We start from the raw sequence: 22,302 nt of genomic DNA on the forward strand, positions 1-22,302 counted from the left end.
AATTAAGATTTGGGGATTTTTCTCCCTGGCCCAAAGAAGTGTCCACAAAGAGGCTTGTGGCTCTGCACGGCTGTCAAGCAAGGAGGCGAGATGTTGATCTAAGGCAAGGTCGGGGGACACCTGTGGCCCTCCAAACGTTGCTGGACTCTCCACTCCCATCCACTGGCCATGGGGGCTGCTGGGGCTGATCGGAGCTGGAGCCCAGCAGGATCTGGAGAGCCACAGGTTCCCCGTCCCTCATCCGGAAGATCTCCTGAGCGAGCGTCACAATATTTTGATGCGGGTGCAAAAGTGTCTTCCTCTCAGGGGATGTTCCTCCCAGGGGCCCCCTCCAGACAGGTGCATTATTGTGGCTGCATTCTGCAACCTGCTCTTGAGACAGCATCAGTGCATTAGCAGGGGATTTCTTCCGCTTTAATTTTATTCATTTATTTTCATTTATTTAATTTATTTATTATTTAATTTATATCCCGCCCTTCCTCCCAGCAGGCGCCCATTTGTCCTGCGATGCTTCCCCAATGCTAGCAAATCATTCCTGTCTGGAGGGGCTGTAACACAACAAAAGGGAAAGGGCTGTAGTCCAGTGGTTAGAGCATCTGCTTTGCATGGAGAAGCCCCCGGGTTCAGTCCCCAGCGGCATCTCTAGGCAGGACTGGGGGGAGACTCCAGACCGAAAACCCTGAAGAGCGTCTGCCAGCCTGTGTCGACGACACTGAGCTAGACGGAGCAATGTTTCTGACTCAACATAAGGCAGCTGCCCATGTTCTTAAAAGCAGGACAAAAATAAACTAGGACATTTCTGGTATTTATTTATTTACATTTATTTATGGTATGAAAAGGTGCAAGAAGTTACAGGATATGCAGTGACTGGAAATGAAGCCGTGTGACCTCCCCAAAACAGTGATAAAAGTGGGATCATATGTGGCTGCCCCGTTCGCATCATGAGCACAAAGGATAATGAATGTGCAATAAAGAGGATGGCCGAAGGGGTGTGTGTGTGCCCTTGTGAAGAGCAAGGAACCAGACACCACGGATCAGTTTCAATGGGGAGGTTTGCTGGTACAGTCACAACTGAAGCAGCTCCCCATCCCTTGGCCACGCTCCTTCCCCTTGGCCACGCTCCTTCCCCTTGGCCACGCTCCCCCTCCGCACAGCAAACCCTCCCTGCAGGGCTTACCGGCACAGGCGTGGCTGGTGCAGATCAGCTTCCCTTCGGAGCAGGTGCTGGAAGGAGAGAATGAGGGAGGCTCTCTCAGACGCCCAAGCGCCAGAGTCAGAAGGGGCACCCCGGCGCTCAGGCTGGGCTAACCCTCCCGCCCCACCTCTCCTCTTGGCCTCACCAGGTGTTGCAGCCATCGGAGCGAGGGACGGTCTCTCCTGGCAGGTGCCGGTGGCCGGTGAGCAGGTCCAGGCAGGTGCAGTTGTGCTTCTCCACGCAGGCCGTGCCGTTTCCATCCAGGACCTTCCCCCCGGTGCAGTAACAGCCAGGCTCACAGGCCCACATGCAGTGCTGTGGGTGGGAGATGGAGACAAGCAATCCACGGGAGGGGCCACGGAGACGTGGACACGCAGGAGGCAGCCTTACGGGGTTCATGAAGGGGAGCCGTGATCTATGACAGCTTTTGCCAACCTGGTGTCCTCCTGATATTTTGGCTTGGGGCTGGTGGGAGTTCTAGTCCACAACATCTGGAGGGCACCAGGTTGGTGAAGACTGATCTGTGTGGAAGGGCTCGCCAGCTTCCACAGTGGGGAGAAACCGGATGAGTTATAAAGGAACCGATATTACCCCACAAGCGTGTGGTGGAGGGCAGGGATTGTGAGGGAACGAAGAGCCTGATGGGGATGGGAATAGGTTTAGGAAGAAGAAGGTCACAGGGATTAATGCCAGGAGTGAGATCTAACAGCTGGGTGCCCTGTGTGTGCTGCAGATATCCAGAAACTGCACACAGCAAGCAAAAGGCCTGCTTCCTAGCACAGTGTCTCGAGGACAGATATTAGCTTTCTTTTTTTTAAAAAAACAAGCAAGTTGCTAGTCCTTATGGTTGTGAAGCACACCTTGGAAGCATCCCCATGCACTTCCTGTCCCTATTTGAAAACCAGAGACTCACAGACTCACAGAATTAGGAGTCGGGTGCAAAATAACACAAGCAGCTCTGCTTTGTATCTTCCAATTCACCACTCCAGTTCTTGAGCACTTTGCCCCAGAGGTAATGCCCACTTTGTGGGGATGGGTAGCAGGCCCTCCCATGTACTCATGCATGAGCTGGACTGGTTGTAAGTCAGAAGGCAGGCAGGTGGGAGCTGGCTAAGGCAGACTAAGGTTGGTGGGCCAGTGCCCCGTTCGCCTTGAGGGACCAGCCCTGCCCTGCTTTTTTGGCTGGGGTGGGGGAGTGAAGGGACTCGGAGGTGAAGGCATGAAGGGCTGTAACCCCAGAGATAAAAGCCTGGGGCGGGGGGGGGCAGACGCGTGCGCCAGGCCTCACCGAGACGTCGTCACAGGAGCGGGGGCAGGAGGGCCCACAGCGGCTGTACACAGAGCCCTCCACGGCAGAGCAGTCCACAGCTGTGAGAGGCGGGACAGGTACAAGGTGAAGGCACCGGGAAACCAACCTGGGGCATCCCTCCCCCCTTCCCCCCAAATGGATGGACTCCAGCTTCACCTCACGCGCCAGAGGACCCTGACCAGGAGATGCTCCGAAATCTGAGACTCTCCGAAAAGCATCACCTCCTTGGGCCTTAAAATGGCTGGAAGGGGGCAGGCAGGTGCATCCTGAGAGGCAACTGCAGACGGACGTTAACCTCTGGAGCCAGTGTGGCGTGGCGGCTGGAGGCCTTGACTAGGGAGATCTGGGCCCAAATTCCCACAGCCGTGAAGCTCACTTGGACCAGTCAGCCTCTCTCTCAGTGTGACCCACCTCACAGGGTTGGTTGTTGGGAGGACAAAACATGCGTGGGGGAACCATGTATGTTTACCGCAGGGTGAGGGACGAATGCGGCCCTCCAGGCCTCTCTATCTGGCCCTCAGAACTGTCCCCAAACACATGCCTCGCCCAGCCCTGCTCTGCACCCTCCGTGAGGGAGTTTGCCTGGCGGGGATGTGTCCTGGAGCACTAACAATACCTTTTGCGGCCTAGATGGGTGAGGAACCGACAGAAGAGGGTGTGACTGCAGGGAGAAATATTCCTACTATTTTCTCAAAAAAAAAATCAGCCTCTGGCCTTGCCCACCACTGCCATGTGGCCTTCAGAAGGTGGCTCAGAAAGGAATTTTATTGATTGATTGATTGATTGATTGATTAATATCCTGCCCAGGAATGCGGCTCTTGGGCTGAAAAGGGGAAGAACATAAGAGGCAAATCAAACTGCCGGTCTCCCTGGAGTCACCCCACATCCCCACCCCCAAACATGCTTCCCCAAGTAAAGGCAGTGGGGGCTGCTCGTTCTCCAGGAGGTGCCCCCCCAGCCCTATATGGCTGGGGAAGAGGAATCTAGCTCCCAGTGATGGGGGAGGAGAGTGATTTCACATCGCCAGCAGTTTGGACCTGCCGGCTTCCCCCACTGGCTCACCTGGGCACGGGTTCAAGCTGCAGGCCTCCACCTGGGTGGGGACCCCCTCACAGTAGTCCCCCCCACCCTGCGGGGCAGGGCTGTCGCAGGCTCTCATCCGACTCCTCAGGCCTCCCCCGCAGCTGACGGTGCAGCCGGCCCACGGGCTCCACGGCCCCCAGCCCCCACTTCCTGCAACAACAGTACATAAGAACATAAGAACATAAGAAGAGCCTGCTGGATCAGGCCAGTGGCCCATCTAGTCCAGCATCCTGTTCTCACAGTGGCCAACCAGGTGCCTGGGGGAAGCCCGCAAGCAGGACCCGAGTGCAAGAACACTCTCCCCTCCTGAGGCTTCCAGCAACTGGTTTTCAGAAGCATGCTGCCTCTGACTAGGGTGGCAGAGCACAGCCATCATGGCTAGTAGCCATTGATAGCCCTGTCCTCCATGAATTTGTCTAATCTTCTTTTAAAGCCATCCAAGCTGGTGGCCATTACTGCATCTTGTGGGAGCAAATTCCATAGTTTAACTATGCGCTGAGTAAAAAAGTACTTCCTTTTGTCTGTCCTGAATCCTCCAACATTCAGCTTCTTTGAATGTCCACGAGTTCTAGTATTATGAGAGAGGGAGAAGAACTTTTCTCTATCCACTTTCTCAATGCCATGCATAATTTTATACACTTCTATCATGTCTCCTCTGACCCGCCTTTTCTCTAAACTAAAAAGCCCCAAATGCTGCAACCTTTCCTCGTAAGGGAGTCGCTCCATCCCCTTCATCATTCTGGTTGCCCTCTTCTGAACCTTTTCCAACTCTAGAATATCCTTTTTGAGATGAGGCGACCAGAACTGTACACAGTATTCCAAATGCGGCCGCACCATAGATTTATACAACGGCATTATGATATCGGCTGTTTTATTTTCAATACCTTTCCTAATGATCGCTAGCATGGAATTTGCCTTTTTCACAGCTGCCGCACACTGGGTCGACATTTTCATCGTGCTGTCCACTACAACCCCGAGGTCTCTCTCCTGGTCGGTCACCGCCAGTTCAGACCCCATGAGCGTATATGTGAAATTCAGATTTTTTGTTCCAATATGCATAATTTTACACTTGTTTATATTGAATTGCATTTGCCATTTTTCCGCCCATTCACTCAGTTTGGAGAGGTCTTTTTGGAGCTCTTCGCAATCCCTTTTTGTTTTAACAACCCTGAACAATTTAGTGTCGTCAGCAAACTTGGCCACTTCACTGCTCACTCCTAATTGTAGGTCATTAATGAACAAGTTGAAAAGTACAGGTCCCAATACCGATCCTTGAGGGACTCCACTTTCTACAGCCCTCCGTTGGGAGAACTGTCCGTTTATTCCTACTCTCTGCTTTCTGCTTCTTAACCAATTCCTTATCCACAAGAGGACCTCTCCTCTTATTCCATGACTGCTAAGCTTCCTCAGAAGTCTTTGGTGAGGTACCTTGTCAAACGCTTTTTGAAAGTCTAAGTACACTATGTCCACTGGATCACCTCTATCTATATGCTTGTTGACACTCTCAAAGAATTCTAATAGGTTACTGAGACAGGACTGGCTAGCCTGGGTAGGCTAGTAACGATAAAAGGAGGCGGGGGAGGGGGATCCCGTAGCCATATGACAATGGAACCCATGACCTAGAGAGGTAGTGGGCTCTCCGACACTGGAGGCATTCAGCTGGACAGCCCTCTGTCAGGAATGCTTTGATTTGGATTCCTGCATTGAGCAGGGGGTTGGACTGGATGGCCTTAGAGGCCCCTTCCAACTCTACTATTCTATGATTCTATGATCAATGGGCCCCTGTAGCGAAGGTCACTTGCTGACTCCCTCCCCATCCTCTCCCGCACAGTTTGGGCCCCAGGCTGCATTAGCCTCCCCCAACCTGGTGCCCTCTGCAGGTGGGTTGGACTACAACTCCCATCAGCCCCGTGTCAATGCCACTGCATATAGTTCTGGCGCCTGTGGCCTGCCGCTCAGCAACTCATGCTGCTTCACGCTTGGGCCAGCCCTGCCAGGACCAGACTGGCAGTGGAGAGTGGGAATCAGGTCTGGAGTGAAGGAAGGAAGCCGGAGTTTGACGGCAGCAGCGGGATTAGCACAGCAGATTGCCTTATACTAGGCCAGACCACTGGTCCACTTTACTGGGCAGTAGAACTCCAGAAACTTCTTTCCCAGCGGCTGCTAGCTGGTCCTGGGTCTTTCCTGCATGCAAAGGGAGGGGTTGGCACCCAGGCTAGCCAGGCCTTTCCAGAAGAGACCAGAGTGGAGCGAGGCAGGGGGGCACTTACTGGTGCACGGCTGGATGTAGCAAGGCTTGTCCTCACGCTCTGGGCCCAAGCAGGGCATTCCCATCCCAGACGGAGCGGGGTCCGTGCAGAAGTGGTACCGGTTCTGGAGACCCAGCCCGCAAGAAGCTGCGCACTCGCTCCAGGGAGTCCATTCTGACCAGCGGCCATTCACTGAGAAGGGAAAACAGAGGGTCACATCCATACATTGAAAGCAAATTTATACCACGTTTAACACTCATGGCTTTCCCCAAAGTATCCTGGGAACTGCAGTTTTAATACTAAATATGAGTCAGGAGCTGTCTCTGTTGTCTTTTTGGCGCCTAGAGAAGACCTTCCTCTTTCAACAAGTAGAGACCTTTATCCCAGTCTGCATCTGTACTGGAATCGTTTTTAAAATGTTCAGATGTTTTAAAGATTTTTTCATCGTTTTATCACTTGTCGTTTGCCACCTTTTGGGAGGAAGGGCAGGACATAAATTTAATACAAGAACAAGAGTTTACCCCTCACAGAGCTACAATTCTCAGCACCCTTAACAAACTACAGTTCCCAAGATTCTTTGCGGGGAAGCCGTGTTCTTTAATTGTATGATGTGGATGTGACCTAAATGTCTGTGATGTTTCTGCAGTCTGGAGATGGAATGGACTGTAAAGCCCCCACAAGAGAGAGTGAAACTCAAAGGGCATTGTTTTGTTTGTTCATTTATGCTGCCCTGGGCTCCTACTGGGAGGAGGAGGAGCAGCATATAAATATAATCAACAAATAGATAAATAAATAAGTTTATGCATTCCTCTGAGCCAACCTGATTGTGGAGCCCATGAAAAAGTTAACATGTCAATCACTCACAAAGAAATCAAGATGATAATGAACTAGGGTTGCCAGGTTCCTGGCCTGAGACTGATCCTGTATCTTTAGGAGAAGAGAAAGTCAGCCAAGTGCCGGTGTTCTTGCAACACTGTAATGGGAAAAACCACAAGGTGGAATTCTCCCTTCCCCCTGCACAACTTTTAAAGATACAGAAGACCTCTCAGTTGCCAGGTCGGGCCTCCAAGAGGTCTTCCGTATCTTTAAAAGTTGTGCAGGGGGAAGGGAGAATTCCACCTTGTGGTTTCTCCCATTACATGTTGCCAGAACACCTGCCCTTGGCTGAATTTTCTCTTCTCCTAGATATACAGCATCAGTCTCCAGCCCTGAACGTGGCAACCCTAATGGTAGCTGTTTTCACCAAGTCCCTCCCACCCCAGTGAACTTTCCATATTGTGAACTGGGACAACACCACCGAGATGCATCTAGACGTGTGTAAATTCAGTGTGTGTGTGGAAGGCCACTGGTGGTGTCACATTCTTTAGAGTATCACTACCAGTGCTCTGATTCAGTTATAAGACGACGTCCTAGTTTCCTAAGCTTTGTGCAAGCCAATCAGGACAAATGCTGAACAAAGAGGTTGTCTGGAGGAGCCCACTGCTATTTCCAGTAGAGGATGGCTGTGTCAGACCCACAGCTTCCGAACCACGAATGTTTCAACAAGCTCTTGGAGTGTAAAGAGTCCACCGCAAGATGGGCCTTACCGTCTCCACAGACTGCTCGGGAGCAGTTGCCCACCTGGCCAGAGATGCAGGTGCTGCAAGAGAGGAGAAGAGGGTGGCTGGAGCTGGGGAGGGGGATTCTGCAGGGAGAGGGGGAGTGGAAGTGGCTGGGCAGGGGGGACAATCATCAGAGGAAGGGGCACTGACCAGTTTTCACAGCCTTTGAGTACTACATCTCCCGGGGCGTAGAGCATCCCGTCTACGGTGCACGGGCATTCTGCTTCCGGCACACAGAGATTGTTCTGTAAGTGGGAGAAGGAGGGCACCAACCTTAGAGGCAGAAGCACACCGCCCTCCCCTCCCTCTAAATGCTTAGACAGCACATTAAAATGTATTCAAGCATGCAATTGCCCCCCACCCGCACCCCAGATTCTGACCTCTGAGAACAGAAAAACAAACAACGTCCATGACCGAAGCAAAGCATGCCCCCCCCACATTGAGAGAGAGAGAGAGAGAGAGAGGTTCAGAAGAGGGCAGCAAGGATGATCAGGGGACTGGAAACAAAGCCCTATGAGGAGAGACTTTAAAAATGGGCATGTTTAGCCTTCAGAAGAGAAGACTGAGGGGAGATAGGATAGCACTGTTCAAATATTTGAAAGGTTGCCACACAGAGGAGGGCCGGGATCTCTTCTCGATCGTCCCAGAGTGCAGGACACGGAATAATGAGCTCAAGTTGCGGGAAGCCAGATTTTGACTGGACAGCAGGAAAAACGTCCTGTTAGAGCGGTACGACAATGGAACCAATGACCTAGGAAGGGGATGGGCTCCCCAACACTGAGGGCCAGAGGCAGCTGGACAGCCATCTGTTGGTGATGCTTTAACTTGGATTCCTGCTCTGAGCAGGGGGGGACTAGATGGCCTTATAGGCCCCTTCCAACTCTACGATTCTATGATTCTTTCCAGATGTTCAAAAACACTCAAAGAGGGGTGCAAAGCAAGGCCAGTGGGGTGTGGCTGGGGAGAATCCCACGAGGCACATGAGGCCAGATCCCTGCTGAAGCTAAGCAGGGTCAGGTCTGGTCAGTGCCTGGATGGGAGACCTCCTGGAAACCGTATGGAAGCCGCCTTGGGTTTCAATCATGAAAAGAAAGGTGGGGTATAAATGTAATAAATAAATAAATAAATAAATAAATAAAGGACCACATTCAGCCCCCAGATTTTATGACTAATCCTGAGACAACTCCACACAGACAGAACAGGGTGGAAGCAGAGACTTTTGCAAGACTCACCAGCAGGATGCTGCCACTGGGGCAGTAACAGCCGGCGTGGCAAGTTCTGTTCACTCCAGGTTCTGTGCTGAGCTCTGCGCAGGAAGCTGGCCCATCAGCACAATCCTGCCACACTTTCCCCTCTGGGCAGAGGCCTGGCACCTCACCTGGTTGAAAAGGGCAAGACAGAGGTGCATCTCAAGGTGGCACGGGCACGGCAGGCAGCCTGGTGCTACTGAGGTCATTCGGCAGTAAAGGATGCAAAGAACTGTGCCGTGCGTTCCGTGCACCCAGGTGGGTGGAGGCGGGTAGGGTTCTACTTCTCAGTCCTCAGCCCCAGCCAGATGTCAATCTTCGTGTGTGTGTGTGTGTGTCAAGGCACAGCAGCAGCAAGGGCGGTTGTGTCCTCTGCCCTCCCTCCCTGCCCCACGGAGGCGGAATATTTCCGAACGCTGCTTTAAATTAGCAAACAGGTTGTAGCCTTTCTATCCCACACTGAGTCTGCACTGCGGCCTGTGCTGTGACAGATACAGAGGGCAAGGCAAGTGCTCACCTGTGCAGGGGGGAAGGTGGCAGGTGGCAAATTCGATCCGGCGCAAGACAGTTGTGCTGACCCTGGTGCGGTTCCGGTAGCCACCCCCACACGGCACAGAGCACTCTGACCAGGGTCCCCATTCCATGCCGGCAGCTGGAGGAAGGAGGGAGAAAGAGGAGGACTGAGAATGGTTAGGGGACTCCAGCAGTGCTGAATCAGAAGCCCCAGGGGGAAATCAGCGCCCCCCAAGTCAGGGTGCGGCAGGGCACCTTCCTTCTCCTGGGATGGGGCCTTCTCACTGCTCCGTGCCCAGCTCTGTCCCCCACAAACCCCAGCCTCCTTAACCCCACCAGCTTTGGGAGGCCACCCTCCAGTAGCGATGTCAGACAGGAGCAGAAATGGCCGATATCCATTATCAACCCTGTGTCCGGAACGGAAATCAATCCAGTGAATATGACTGGTGTTTGCTGAGGTTGTTGCTTTCAGTCTGCAAATGACAGGCAATTGGTTATGGTGTCCCACCCCCCACATGCATTGCATTTCCTTTGCACTGCAACAAATGGGCTGGAACAAAGCAGTGAAAATGTAAATTATATAATATGGTCACAGCAGGCAGCAAGATGAATAACGGAAGATGAAGTGCAGCAGACTGGAAACAGCGCTGCAAGGGGTGATCCAGGGCAGAACAGAAAACAATGTCTTCAGACATTCCTACCCCCCAGGCAGGGCCAGATTCAGTTCACCACCAAAGTGGTGGCAAGCTACACTCAGAACTGCTCCGGGGCTGACACTGATGAGGGGAAAGCACTCTACGCATACTCAAAGGCACCCTTTGTTGCTTAATTCTGCTGGAATTCAAAGCTGGCCTGAACCTTGGGTCAGTTCCAGCACTGGGCAGTGGGGGGTGCATCTCTGCCCTGTGTTCCCCATCCCTCTGACCTGCAGCCTGAACACTGGGCAGGCAGATGCCCTACCTCCCCCCCCCTTGCTCTCTCACCCTGGCAAGGCTGCAGGCTGCAAAATTCAATCTCCACATTGGATCCCTGGCACAGCTGTCCTCCATCAGCAGCAGGTGGCTCAGAGCTAGACCGGTAGCGACGTCGTGTGCCCACATTGCAGGTGCGGCTGCAGGAGCTCCAGGGTGCCCAGACACTCCAGGTACAGTCAACTGAACAGAAGGAGACCGCATTGGGGGGTTGTAGCTCTAGGAGCCTTCCCCAGAGCCAACCACCCAGTCCCTTGCAATCCCTGGAAGATGCGTCCTCAGAGGATAGTCACAGCCACACACCCTCCCCCTCTGTTTTGCTGCTGGGTTGAGAATGAGGTCCTTGTTAACGCGTTCTCCCACAACAGAGGTCCCTAGGAGCCAACAGGCACAAAATGGGAGAGTGTTAGCTACTGAAAAGAGTCTTCTTAGGGGCTGATACCTCCTTTCACTCTGGCTTCAATCAGCAGGAAAGGGCAAGGAAGCATGTTAGAAGACTCTTCTCAGTGGCTAACACACCCCTTTCATGCTGATTGGTTTGTAGGATGCTGGAGACATAGGGACCCTGCTCCCCAAAAAGTAAGGGGTCTTAGACCCCCTGAGACCCCAGACAACTACACCACTGGCTGGGGGACCTTTTCTTCTGTTGGGGCAGGCACCTTCCCTTGGGGCTAATCTGTCAGGGGCTGCATGCTAGTGGTAGGAGGGGCCAGAGCCAAAAGTGGGTGGGGTCATCCCACTTCTTCCTTGTTCTTCCTGGCACTCTCTCTCTCTCTCTTTATGCTACCCTTTCTCTCTCCCTCCTTTTCTCTATCTCTCCCTCCTTTCCCCTCTTTCCTCTCCCCCCAGTGAGATGCAAGGGGAGGGACAGGTTCCTTTGCCAGAGGTCTGAACGGATCGCTTGCACAGGGGGCTTCTTCCTCTCCTCCCCATCTTCTCTCCCTCAGGCTCCCTCTCCCCCACCTGCATGACAGTAGCCAGAGGGCCACAGGTTCCCTGCCCCTGCACTCCAGCCACAGCGGTCACTTCAAACACCTGCCCCGTGCATGTCTAAAGCAGAACGAGGAGGGCACTCTAGTTCCTGCGTCTCAGCAAGGGTGCAGACAAGTGAGGGAGCTGACACCCCCCTTTCCACCACCCGCTCAGCTCTGGCCCCGGAACTGCCCCAGGCAAATGACGCAGAGTGGCAAGAGAGCCACGGCTAGCTTGGCCTTAGTGGGCACCGTGGGCAGAGGCTGGCAGGAGAGGCTTTTTGTTCAGTAAATGTGCCCCTTTTGTGCCTGTCATTGGGTGGTTAAAAGCAAGGCACAGGGGGCTCTGCCCCACCCACCCATTCTCAAAAGGATCATTTGGGGCTGGGCTGCAGCCAGCCAACATGCCTGCAGGGAGGAGCCTCCACCCGTGTCCGTTTCAGAGTCCATTCCCACCAGGTAGGCCATTTCCCCATCAATCTCCCCTCTTCCAGTTTTCCGCTCGGCCTGTGGGCCCCCCGGCTGCTGTTATGTGGAGGGGCCATGGCTGAGTGGCAGAGCACCCTGCCTTGCATGCAGAAGTCCAGTTGTCATTGGAGGTAGCAGGTGTTGGGAAAGACTTTCTCTGGTTGGGGCCCTGGAGGGCTGCCCCTGGGCATGGTCAGCAATCTGGCCAGACCTGGTAGAAGGCGGCTTCATGTGTTACCTGGGCAAGGCTCCGTGGTGCACTCCATCTCCCCATCCTTGCAAGTGCTGGAAAGGAAAAGGGACATCACCATCGTTATCTAATTTTTTTACCTGCCTTTCACTACAAGGTCCCTGGGCAGATTACATTAATATGTAATTGCAAGATTAAAATAATAGAATCATAGAATCGTAGGAAGAGCCCATAAAGCCATCCAGTCCAACCCCCTGCTCAATTTATATCCTGCACTTCCTCCCAGAACCATACAATCGGGAGGGGCCTATGTGGCCATCTAGTCAACCCCCTGCTCAATGCAGGAATCCAAATTAAAGCATCCCCAACAGGTGGCTGTCCAGTTGCCTCTTGAAGGCCTCCAGTGTTGGAGAGCCCACCTCCTCCCTTGGTCACTGGCTGCATTGTTGTTCTGCTCTAAAAGGAAGTTTTTTGATATCCAGTCAAAATCTGGCCTCCTGCAACTTGAGCCCATTATTCCGTGTCCTGCACTCTGGGACGATTAAGAAGAGATCCTGGCCCTCCTCTTTGTGGCAACCTTTCAAGGACTTGAATAGTGCTATCCTATCTCCCCTCAAGTTTTCTCTTCTCAAGGTTAACATGCCCAGTTCTTTCAGTCTCTCCTCACAGGGCTTTGTTTCCAGTCCCCTGGATCAACCTTGTTGCCCTCCTCGGAACCTGTTCCAGTTTGTCTGCATCCTTCTGAAAATGCGGTGCCCAGAACTGGATGCAGTACTCAAGATGAGGCCTAACCAGTAACGACTAGAGGGGAACCAATACTGAAATTGTTTAAATCAGTTAAAATAATTTGCAATCAGAAGAACAGGGAGGACACCAGGTGTCAAAGGCAGGATAAACAAGTGTATCCTGAGGAAACGACAGAAACTACATCACGAAGATGCCCGGCGTGCCTCTGAGGGGAGGGAAATGTTCGGTCTTAATGCCAACAGCAGACGCTTTTCCTTCAGTCAAGGGGCTGCCCCAGAGAAAGTTCTCTCCCGGACCACCCCCCACCCTGAACCTTTGAGGCAACTACCAAGAGAGCCCCCTGTGCTGATCTTTATGCCGAGAGCCTGTAGGGAGAGAAGTGGTCCTTTAAGGCTTTAAACACCAACGGGAGCACCTTCAGTTGGGCTTGGAACAAACTGGCAACCACCAGTGTGGCTGTTTTAAAAATCATTTCCGAGCTGATCCTCTTTGGAGTGGTGCCGGCTTGGGATTTGTCTCTGGGGCACACGAGGGGGCTGGACTTGATGGCCTTAAAGGCCCCTTCCAACTCCACTATCCTATGATTCTATGAGGAAAGATTCAAACAAGCCAGCTGCAAGTTTCAAAGGCTGCTTAAGGGAAGATGGGCTTGTCCTGGCACTAACCAGGCACTGCCGGAGGGAAAAAGCACCCACAGGTGCCTCTTGATGACGGTTTGGAAACTTCAGCTGAGGGAGAGGGCAGCAGCCCCCACCTTGTCAACCTGCAGTAGCCAGAGCCGGGCCCCACCGTTAGACACAGTGAGACAGCTGCCTCAGGCGGTGGAGTTACGAGTGCCTGCCCAACCCCAACCCCCTTTAAGCTAGTCTGTGGCTGCTCTGGGCTATCACAAGAGTTGGAGTTAGATTCCACTCTGCAGTCCAATCGGCTTGTTCGCGCGCGTGTGTGTGCATGCACATGTGCACCATCTTGCCCTTCACCTGAAGCAGCAAAGGGTTGTGGGCTGATCTTGTTAATAGCTCCAGAAAAACCTTGTTACTCTGGAGAAGGCAGGACCAGGACTGGGAGAGGTTCCCTGCTGGAACGTGTACAGAAAAGACACAAGAAAAAGTACTTCTCTTTCATGTTCAAGTTTCAGGAAGCCAGATTTCGGCTGAACATCAGAAAAAACTTCCTGTTAGAGCCATACGACAATGGAACCAATTACCTAGAGAGGTAGTGGGCTCTCTCACCTTGGAGGCATTCAAGAGGCAGCTGGACAGCCATCTGTCGGGAATGCTTTGATTTGGATTCCTGCATTGAGCAGGGGGTTGGACTAGATGGCCTTAGAGGCCCCTTCCAACTCTACTATTCTATGAGTCTATGATTCACACAGCACATAGTTAAGCTATGGAACTCGCTCCCAGAGGAGGCAGTGATGGCCGTCAACGCAGTTGGCTTTAAAAGAGGATTAGACAGATTCATGGAGGATAAAGCTATCAGCAGCACCTAGCCATGATGGCTGAGCTCTGTCTCCATAATCAGAGGCAGTATGCTTCTGAATATCAGTTGCTGGGCATTGTAGAAGGGGCAGACAGCTCTTGAACTCAGGCCCTGCTTGGATAACAGGGATCTGGCTGCCACTGAGAAAACAGGATGCTGGACTAGAGGGGCTCCCTTTGGTGTGATCAGCAGGCTCTTCTTAGGCTCAGAGGCTGGGTCAGTTTGACTGACTGATGATGCGTTGGCTAATCAAGCTTTTTAAAGAGCCCCACAAAACCTCTCTTGCCTTTCTTTGGCCTGATCCAGCTACCAGGCTCTTCTTATGTTCTTAACAGAAGCGTAACCATCTGCATGGATCGACGCGGCCCTGGCTGTGGAGTGTGGGGGAGAAGTGAGCCCTCCCAGGAGAAATGCCACCATTGCGGGAGAAGGGTCACTTCGCCCTTGCTGCCCCCTGCCCTGAACTGGGAATGCTGAGAGGGCCCCATACCAGTTGTTGCAGGCGTCCAGTGGGATGTTGTGCCCCGGCTGGAAGAGCTCCCCCTGGTGGTAGCAAGGGCACTCGCTGAGCGGGATGCAACTATCGTTCTGGAGGAAGAGGCCGTCGGGGCAGTAGCAGCCCTCATAGCAGTGTGAGGCGCACTCCACACGCGTGCCCTGGTCCAGGCAGAGGCGTGGGCAGGCACCTCCCTTCCGCCGGCACTCCTCAGCTGTCTGGTACACCATGTTACCCGGGCACAGCGCTGTGGGGAAAGAGAGGCAGCTTCCAGTGAGAGAGTCAGGGGTTCTGAGGGGCAGCAGGATATCTGGGGTAGATGCTTGGGGCAGGTGGCGGAGGGGGAATGGGAAACGTGTGTGTGCTGGGGGGGAAGTGGTTTAGCAGGGAGGAATGATCTCCAGCAGCTGCTGGGAATTGTAGTCCAAAACAACTGGAGTGCACCAGCTTGGCGAGAGCTGCTCATCTGCTTGGGAAAAAAACCCTCAGAGCAATCTACTGGATTGGAAAGGCAGGATTAGGCCAAATGGAAGGAATTCCTTCACGCCATTCGTTTCTTTATTCTATTTACCTTTCCTAGAATGAGCTCAAGATGGCACCCGTGGTTCTCCTAAATGTAAATATACTGCCTTCAAGTCGATTTCGACTTATGGCGACCCTCTGAATAGGGTTTTCATGAGGCTGAGAGGCAGTGACTGGCCCAAGGTCACCCAGGGAGCTTCATGGCTATGTGGGGATTCGAACCCTGATTTCCCAGGTAGCAGTCCAACACCTCCTCACAATATCACTGTGAGGTAGGTTAGGCCGAGAGAGAGAGAGAGATTGGCCCACAGTCACACAGTATGGTTCATGGCTGAGTGAGGATTTGAACCAGGGTCTCTCCAGTCTTAGTCTCTAATTGCTACACCATATTTGCTCTCAGAGTCAGCCTGTGGAACTCATTGCACATGCATACAATGGTTTTTTAAATCATAACAGTATCTGGTCTGCATTTTTCTCCCAACATGATAGATAGGGACTTGGGGGGGTACAAGGGAAAGGGTTAAGCACCTCCCTCCCTCTCTACATGCCACTGCACTGACCAAATGTGGGCTCCCCTCTGCCTGCTTTAAAGTAAAGAGGATGAAGGCGCTAGAAGAGAAGCCTGGGGAGGTGACGGATGTGGTGAAATTCCTGTGTCACCCTGTTTTGGCCCTCTGCTTGCAAAGTGTTGCATTCCCATCTCCTCTCCCAAATCCATACCTTTGCAGGGCTGAGTGTTGCAGTCGCGGGTCTGGATGAGGGGCCCAGAGCACTCTGGGCCCCCATAGGCAGGGTTGGAGCAGGTGCGGTTGCGGGTCTGAATTCCGGAGTCGCAAAGCACTGAGCATTTGGACCAGGCAGTCCACGGGGTCCAGACGCCTTCCACTGGGAGTGAGGGAAGAGGAAGGGAGGGAGGAGGTCTGTAACAAGGCATGGCAGGCACAAGGGGCAGCCGCTGGGCATGTGGACCGCTCGGTCCTGGGCGTGTGTTTCTAGGTCTCTCCTCAACAATGCACATCCGAATTCAGTTCAGTTCCCCCACATTTTGTAGGTGGGATAAGGTATACACAGAATGTCTTGTGAGAAATATATATATATACTTATTTGATGTAAGCTAGTTAAAGAAAGAAGCGCAACAAAATGTTGCAGTGTGCACTCTTCCTCTTCAGGTTGCCATCCAGCCCTTTTGCAGGATGCTCCATTCCATTCCACCTCCCTCTAAGCCCCATTTTCTGCCCCCTTTGCAAGATACAGTCAGCATTCCACGCCCACTGAGCATGTTTAGTCCCCATTGGGCTGTCTGAATTTTGCCCCTTTATTTTATTTATTTATTTAATTTGTATCCCGCCCTTCCTCCCAACAGCAGCCCAGGGCGGCAAACAAAGCACTAAAACACTTTAAAACATCATAAAAACAGATCTTAAAATACATTAAAACAAAACAGCATTAAAAACATTATTAAAAAACATATTAAACAATTCTGACACAGATGCAGACTGGGATAGGTCTCAACTTAAACGGCTTGCTGAAAGAGGGCCCCTTTTAGTACCCCCATCCCAAAAAGTGTTTTTGTACATCTTCACATGTTTCCCCTGAGCCCAATAATACTCCCCTTTGCTGCTGTTTTGCCCTGCAGTTGCGGAGCCCCCTTTCCACAGCCTCTCCACAGGGGAGGGATGGGGGCTGCTGAATGCATGGCGGTCATATCTTAGGTGAGAATAGCTAACGCTGTGATGCCGCCCCGGCCAGCAGGGCCGCCTGATGTCTGCGCCAACGGAAGCACAGCTGTACTAGCTGGGGCTGATGGGTGTTGCACTCCAAAACATCTGGAGGGCACCAGGTTGGCAAAAGCTGCAACAGGAAATCAAGCCTTTCAGCCTTCTATTTTAATGTTACCTCTTTAGTTCCTTCAGTACCACACCCCTATATATATTATTATATTTATATCCTGCTTTTCAGCCTAGATGGGCTCCCAGAGCAGCTTATAATACATCCGCATACAAAAATTACAAGTATTACAGAGATGAAATGTTTGGCATAAACATCCAGTCCCCTGGCAGTTGATTTTATTGTCCATTATATTTATTATATTAAATATATATTATATTAAATATATTAAATATATATATAAATATATATATTTAATGTTTTTGTGATCTTTATTTTGTAGAATTTTATTGTAAGCTGCCCTGAGCGCCCTATTATAGGGTAGAAGGGTGGGATAGAAGTATTTTAAATAAATTAAATAAATCAATGAGCCTGCTGTTGCCAAGGGAGCCACCTGTGGCCTGCCTCCCCTCCCCCTCTGCACCTTGTCTCACCTGGGCAGGGGGGCGTGTCGCAGGGCTGCGCCTGCACCGTCTCCCCACTGCACCCTGTGGCCTCCGTGGTGCCGTTGCAGCCCCGGAATCGCTTCCTCACTCCAACCATATCCGTGGCGTAGAAGCAGGTCTTTGAGCAGGGTGACCAGGGCGTCCAGTCGCTCCACATGAAAGTAATCTCTGGGGACAGCCAGGAGAAAGGGGTTGGAGCAGGGAAAGCCTTGGGGCTGATGTTGCCCCAGGGGAGGGCAAGGGGCTCAGCTAGCATCCTAGCAGGCAGGGTGCAAAAATGCACCTTGTATAAAAAGAAAGGCCCTAGGGTACATCAACTACCGAGTGGCAGTGCCAACACCCCCGGCCCCAGAGGAATGGGGCTTCCTTCCTTTGCTTCCCTAGACGTTTTCATCACGAAATCCACCCAGATGAGCCTGCTATCATGGCCCCACTGGCAGGGACTGCCCTTTACCTGAGATGCAGGCTGTGTGGCACTCGCGCACCTCCTGGGCATCCCCTTGGCATGGGGCACCACCGTTGGCAGCTGCTGGGTTGGAGGGGGATCTGCAAGAGAAGCAGCGTGGTCCTTAAGGAAGGGAGAATGAGGAGCGGGATGGAGGGTGGCCAGCCAAAGGGGAGCTTTAAAAGCAGCTCTAAGTTTTAAATGTACCTCTCTGCCCACCCACTCAAATAGACTACACACTGCAGGATAGGGATTTTATGCCTTCTACGTTAAATTACCCTTGTAGTTCCCTTTAGTACCACTCCCTATATATATGTATATATGAGTATGTTTGTGTGTGTGTATATATATATATTTAATTGTATTTTATGTATTTTAATTTTTTTAATGTTTTTGTGATTTTATTGTTTACAATTTTATTATGTACGTGTTTGATTTTATTTTTGTAAGCTGCCCTGAGTGCCCTATTGTAGGGTAGCAGGGCAGGATAGAAATATTTTAAATAAATAAATAATAAAATATTTTATTTACTTAACACAATTTATAGACTGCTTAATCAAACAAAAATCTCTTAAGTGGCAGTTTGCTTGGCTGTCAACAAGTGGTGCCATGAACTACAACAGACTTCTGAGCGCTGCTGGGCCCACGGAAGAAGGAGATGGAGGTGGAGGCGAGGGGGTGGGTTGCTTTGGCGAGGGGCAAAGGGAAGGATGGGTGGTGGTGGTGGTTGGGGTAGTAGGCAGGGTTGCTGAGCGAAGCAAGAAGGGGTGCAGCCCCTAGTAATTACTATATCTATAGCATTTGTATCTATAGCATTTATCATGTGCAAAACACTGCAGTCCTGATCACCTCTGTCCTCTCCATAGGTCAGTAGTATTCCCATTTTTCAGGTAAGGAACTGAGGCTGACAAAAAAGAACATTAATGGTGGCATCATCTAGCAAGAACGGTTGCATGGTTATGGAGTACCTGTCATCGGGAACAGCTATTGTCCTTTATCCCCAAGTTAGGGTGCTTCCAGGTGACCTGTTTATGAAGCAGTCAGACTGATTTGTTTGCTGGGAGATTAGACGAAGTTGGCTACTTAAAGAGCATACACTCTGATTTGTTTGTGGTGCGCTGGCTGGGGCTGAGTCCAAAATATTTGGAGGGCACCAGGTTGGAGAAGCCTGCATTAATCTGGCAAGACTGGGACAGGGAGGGCTTCTGCTGCTCCCATTGGAGGATGCAGATACCTCTGATTTGCATAGCCCAGCCCAGTGGGAGGTTCCATCCACTCCACAATACCGTGAACCACGTTTTGACCACAACCTCCCTTGGATCTCCAGAGGGCCAGATAAGATGTGTTTCCACAGGCCACATCTGGCCCCTGGGTGGCCAGATCCCTCAGCCAGACCATCTAGAATGGGTCCCTTTTGACACTGCAGTTCTTCACCTGAATCTCTGCTGCATCCCAACGCCACAGCTTCTTCCACAGGGTGTCCACGGGGACCAGGCCGACCAGCCACACTTCACAGGGCAGGCCACTGAGTCACAGGTCACGGTGCCATCCAGACAGACGCTGGCGAGAGGAGAGGGAAGGAGGGAGAAACAGCACTCATCAGGACTGAAGGTGGGGACCCCCTCGCGCCCACACCCATGCAAAACACCCCCTTTCCAACTCGCACAGGGACGGCGAACCTGCAGCCCTCCAGATTTCTTTGGCCTCCAACTCCCATCGGCCGCAAGCCAGCAGGGCCAATAGCCAAAGAGAAAGGGGGGAAATATTTTTCAGCCCGAGGGCCACATTCCCTTCTGGGCAATCTTGCAAGGGCCTCATGCCCTTGGTGGGTGGTGCCAGAGGCAAAAGTAGGCGGAGCAATGAATGAAAACCTTACCTTTGAAGAGTCTGCTTGTTTCCACACCCTTCCCCCTCCATCCTTCATTCAGACATGCAAGTTCAAAGAGATATTCCAGCCAGGGGGAAACCCTCAGGGTGCAAAGCACCACCAGGGCCTGGGGAGAGTTCTGAGGGCCAGATGGAGAAGCCGGGAGGGCCTGAGGTTCCCCACTCGTACTCAAGAGTGATGGGAGCTACAGTCCAACCACATCTGGAGGGCCAGAAGGTCCTCCTCACCCCCCCGAGCCAGTGCCTGCATTTGGACTACAGCAAGGCGTCTGGATGTGCCAAAATGTGCCATCGCCACCGTGCCCTGAGAGGCCCGGTCCCCCACTCACCACTGGCTGCAGTTGTCTCTTAGGAACATCTCCCCTGGGAGGTGCCGCTTGTGGTCAAAGAAGCAGTGGCACTGGCTGATGTTCACACAGCCCCCATCTTGCAAGAAAAGTCCCGGGGGGCAGCGGCAGCCTGAAAAGGTTGGTGGGGGAGGGTTAGGGGTAGGCAGGAAGAGAGTGTGGGCCTGGGCTATCTGGAACCCTTTTCCGGGCAGTGAGGGACCCGGAGCTGGGAAGAGGGGAGCCCGAAAGGGCAACGGATGGACAGCCCTTTGCTCAGCCATGCTGTGAGGAAGTCTCCCGCACGCCCAGGGCTCCTCCAGAGGACCCGTGCGTTCAGCATTCCTCTGGGTTTGCTGGCATAAAGCTCATGTGGGGGTTAGACTACGTCTGGGCACCTCCACTGAGCTTAATTGGGCAAAGCCCACTGCTACCCTTCGGATTTTCGCTTGGTGATTTGATAATGTATTATCATTGGATGTTGCAACTGCTGCTTTTTGTAAATGGTATTGTTTTTATTGATGTATTTTTATATTTGTGTTTAATTTTTGTAAGCCGCCTGGAGGGCCTTTTGGCCAAAAGGCGGGGCAGAACGGTAGAAACGATGATGATGATGATGATGATGATTCGTTTACGGGGCAGTTATACGGCACTGAGCGTTCATTCTGATTTGCTTGCGGAATCTTTCGTATCTGGGGAGTCCAAGGCCAAGAACGTAAGGCGCGCCCTGGAGGACCTTGCCAGCTGCCCACCATCTAGCCCATCATCTTCTTCTCACAGTGGCCAGCCAGATGCCCCACAGGGAAACCCACCAGCTGAACCTGAGCATAACGGCAGCACTCTCCCTACTTGGGATTCCCAGCATACAGCCTCCAACAGTGGAGGCAGAATAGAGCCACAGCTAGTAGCCACTGATTTCCTCCAAGAATTTATCTAATCCGCGTTCAAAGCCATCTAGGCTGGTGGCCATCATGGCCTCCTCTGCGAGCGAGCACCATAGTTTAACTCTGTGCTGTATCCCACGCAAGATGGGTGCTGACTGGGGAGGCCCTGCGGAAGGAGGCAGGGTGGAATGGAGAACAGGGGCCTCGTCCTGGCAGTGGAGGGGTCTGTGGCTTGGCCACAGGCACAGAGAGCAACAGGGGCTGGTATCCGGCTATGAAGAGAGCCCCACTGTGTGGATGCCCCCCCTCCTGCCCCCAAGGACCTTGCAGTCACCCTCAACGCAGCTGCTGTGACAGCTCGGCTTTGCACTCAGTTGCCGGCACGTCTGGGGACACAGAGCCACCAGGCCACGCTCACAGTGCCCAGCTTGCACGTAGACCATGTCCGGGCCGCAGTCTGCAGAGGAAATGTGGGGGGGGGGCGGTCAGTGCATGGGAGAGCTAACCGAAGCCTAGCAGGAGGGGGATGGCTTGCAGTCACTCAGCCTTCCCCCCACCCCCACTTTCAGTCTCCAGAGAGTGTGAAGAGAGGCCACCAGTGGATTTGCACTGCCAAAGAGGAACCGTCTTAGAAGCTGCCCTTCCTCCCTGTGTCAAAAGACGCAAAATCGATCGCTGCACCACTCTCACCCCACCCTCTCTGGTGAGAGGTGGGAGGGTGGGGCCAAAGGGCAGAGCACCTATTTGCGCTTGGATTCCTGTTCCTTTGTGCTTAGAAGGGCCTCTGCCTTCCAAATGCAAGTGACAGAGCCACGGCAACAGCAGACACCGTTTTGCAGCAAAAGGAACCAGCTCAGCAGCAGAAAGGGCAGAGTGCCTCTGGGCATGTCCAGAGTGCCGAGCCTCTGCAATTCACACACAGGCTCTCCCTATCCCTGTTTCGCCACCCCCGCTTCCTGCTGTTCCCCAAGTACATCTCCCCCCTGGCCCCAGCTCCACCATTGGCCCCAAATCCCATCCAAGCCCACCACTCACTCACCCCGGGCATCTCCACAGGGCTGTTGGTTGCAAGTCTCCATCTGCACGGCGTCCCCAGGGCAAGCCTGCCCCCCATTCTTGGGTGGGGGGTCGGCACAGGCCCTGGTGCGGCTCCGGACCCCACCCCGGCACTCAGCATCGCAGTCAGACCATTCCCCCCAGGAGGCCCAGGCGCCATTAACTGGACAGAAAGAGGCACAGGGAATCAGCAACGTATCTGAGCTCAAGCCGCCACCCCATTGCAAATGCAAGGCCAAGCCCCACACTCCCCATCCGTAGAGTGTTGGGAGAGGAAGACAAGGGGCTGAAGCATACGGTTTGGCTCTGAGCTCGTTGGCTTCCTAT

The 22,302-nt window shown here is 52.8% G+C and overlaps 1 protein-coding gene across 1 annotated transcript in view; it reads right to left on the minus strand.

Annotated features, from left to right (window-relative positions):
• Positions 1-22,302, minus strand: part of LOC133364840 (SCO-spondin-like) — a 159,042-nt gene that overhangs the window by 49,642 nt on the left and 87,098 nt on the right. The window contains exons 57-74 of the mRNA XM_061585702.1: positions 21,959-22,138; positions 21,254-21,376; positions 20,039-20,168; positions 19,257-19,382; positions 17,832-17,923; positions 17,366-17,545; positions 15,765-15,929; positions 14,517-14,769; positions 11,846-11,892; positions 10,181-10,351; positions 9,202-9,336; positions 8,670-8,815; positions 7,588-7,682; positions 7,423-7,475; positions 5,858-6,028; positions 2,484-2,563; positions 1,341-1,510; positions 1,178-1,224 (exon numbers count right to left, since the gene is read on the minus strand). Of these exons, the coding sequence (XP_061441686.1) occupies positions 1,178-1,224; positions 1,341-1,510; positions 2,484-2,563; positions 5,858-6,028; positions 7,423-7,475; positions 7,588-7,682; positions 8,670-8,815; positions 9,202-9,336; positions 10,181-10,351; positions 11,846-11,892; positions 14,517-14,769; positions 15,765-15,929; positions 17,366-17,545; positions 17,832-17,923; positions 19,257-19,382; positions 20,039-20,168; positions 21,254-21,376; positions 21,959-22,138 (2,364 nt within the window). The remainder of the gene's footprint in view (positions 1-1,177; positions 1,225-1,340; positions 1,511-2,483; positions 2,564-5,857; positions 6,029-7,422; positions 7,476-7,587; positions 7,683-8,669; positions 8,816-9,201; positions 9,337-10,180; positions 10,352-11,845; positions 11,893-14,516; positions 14,770-15,764; positions 15,930-17,365; positions 17,546-17,831; positions 17,924-19,256; positions 19,383-20,038; positions 20,169-21,253; positions 21,377-21,958; positions 22,139-22,302) is intronic.

Source organism: Rhineura floridana, chromosome 10, assembly GCF_030035675.1.
Source record: "Rhineura floridana isolate rRhiFlo1 chromosome 10, rRhiFlo1.hap2, whole genome shotgun sequence".
NCBI classification, from domain to species: domain Eukaryota; kingdom Metazoa; phylum Chordata; class Lepidosauria; order Squamata; family Rhineuridae; genus Rhineura; species Rhineura floridana.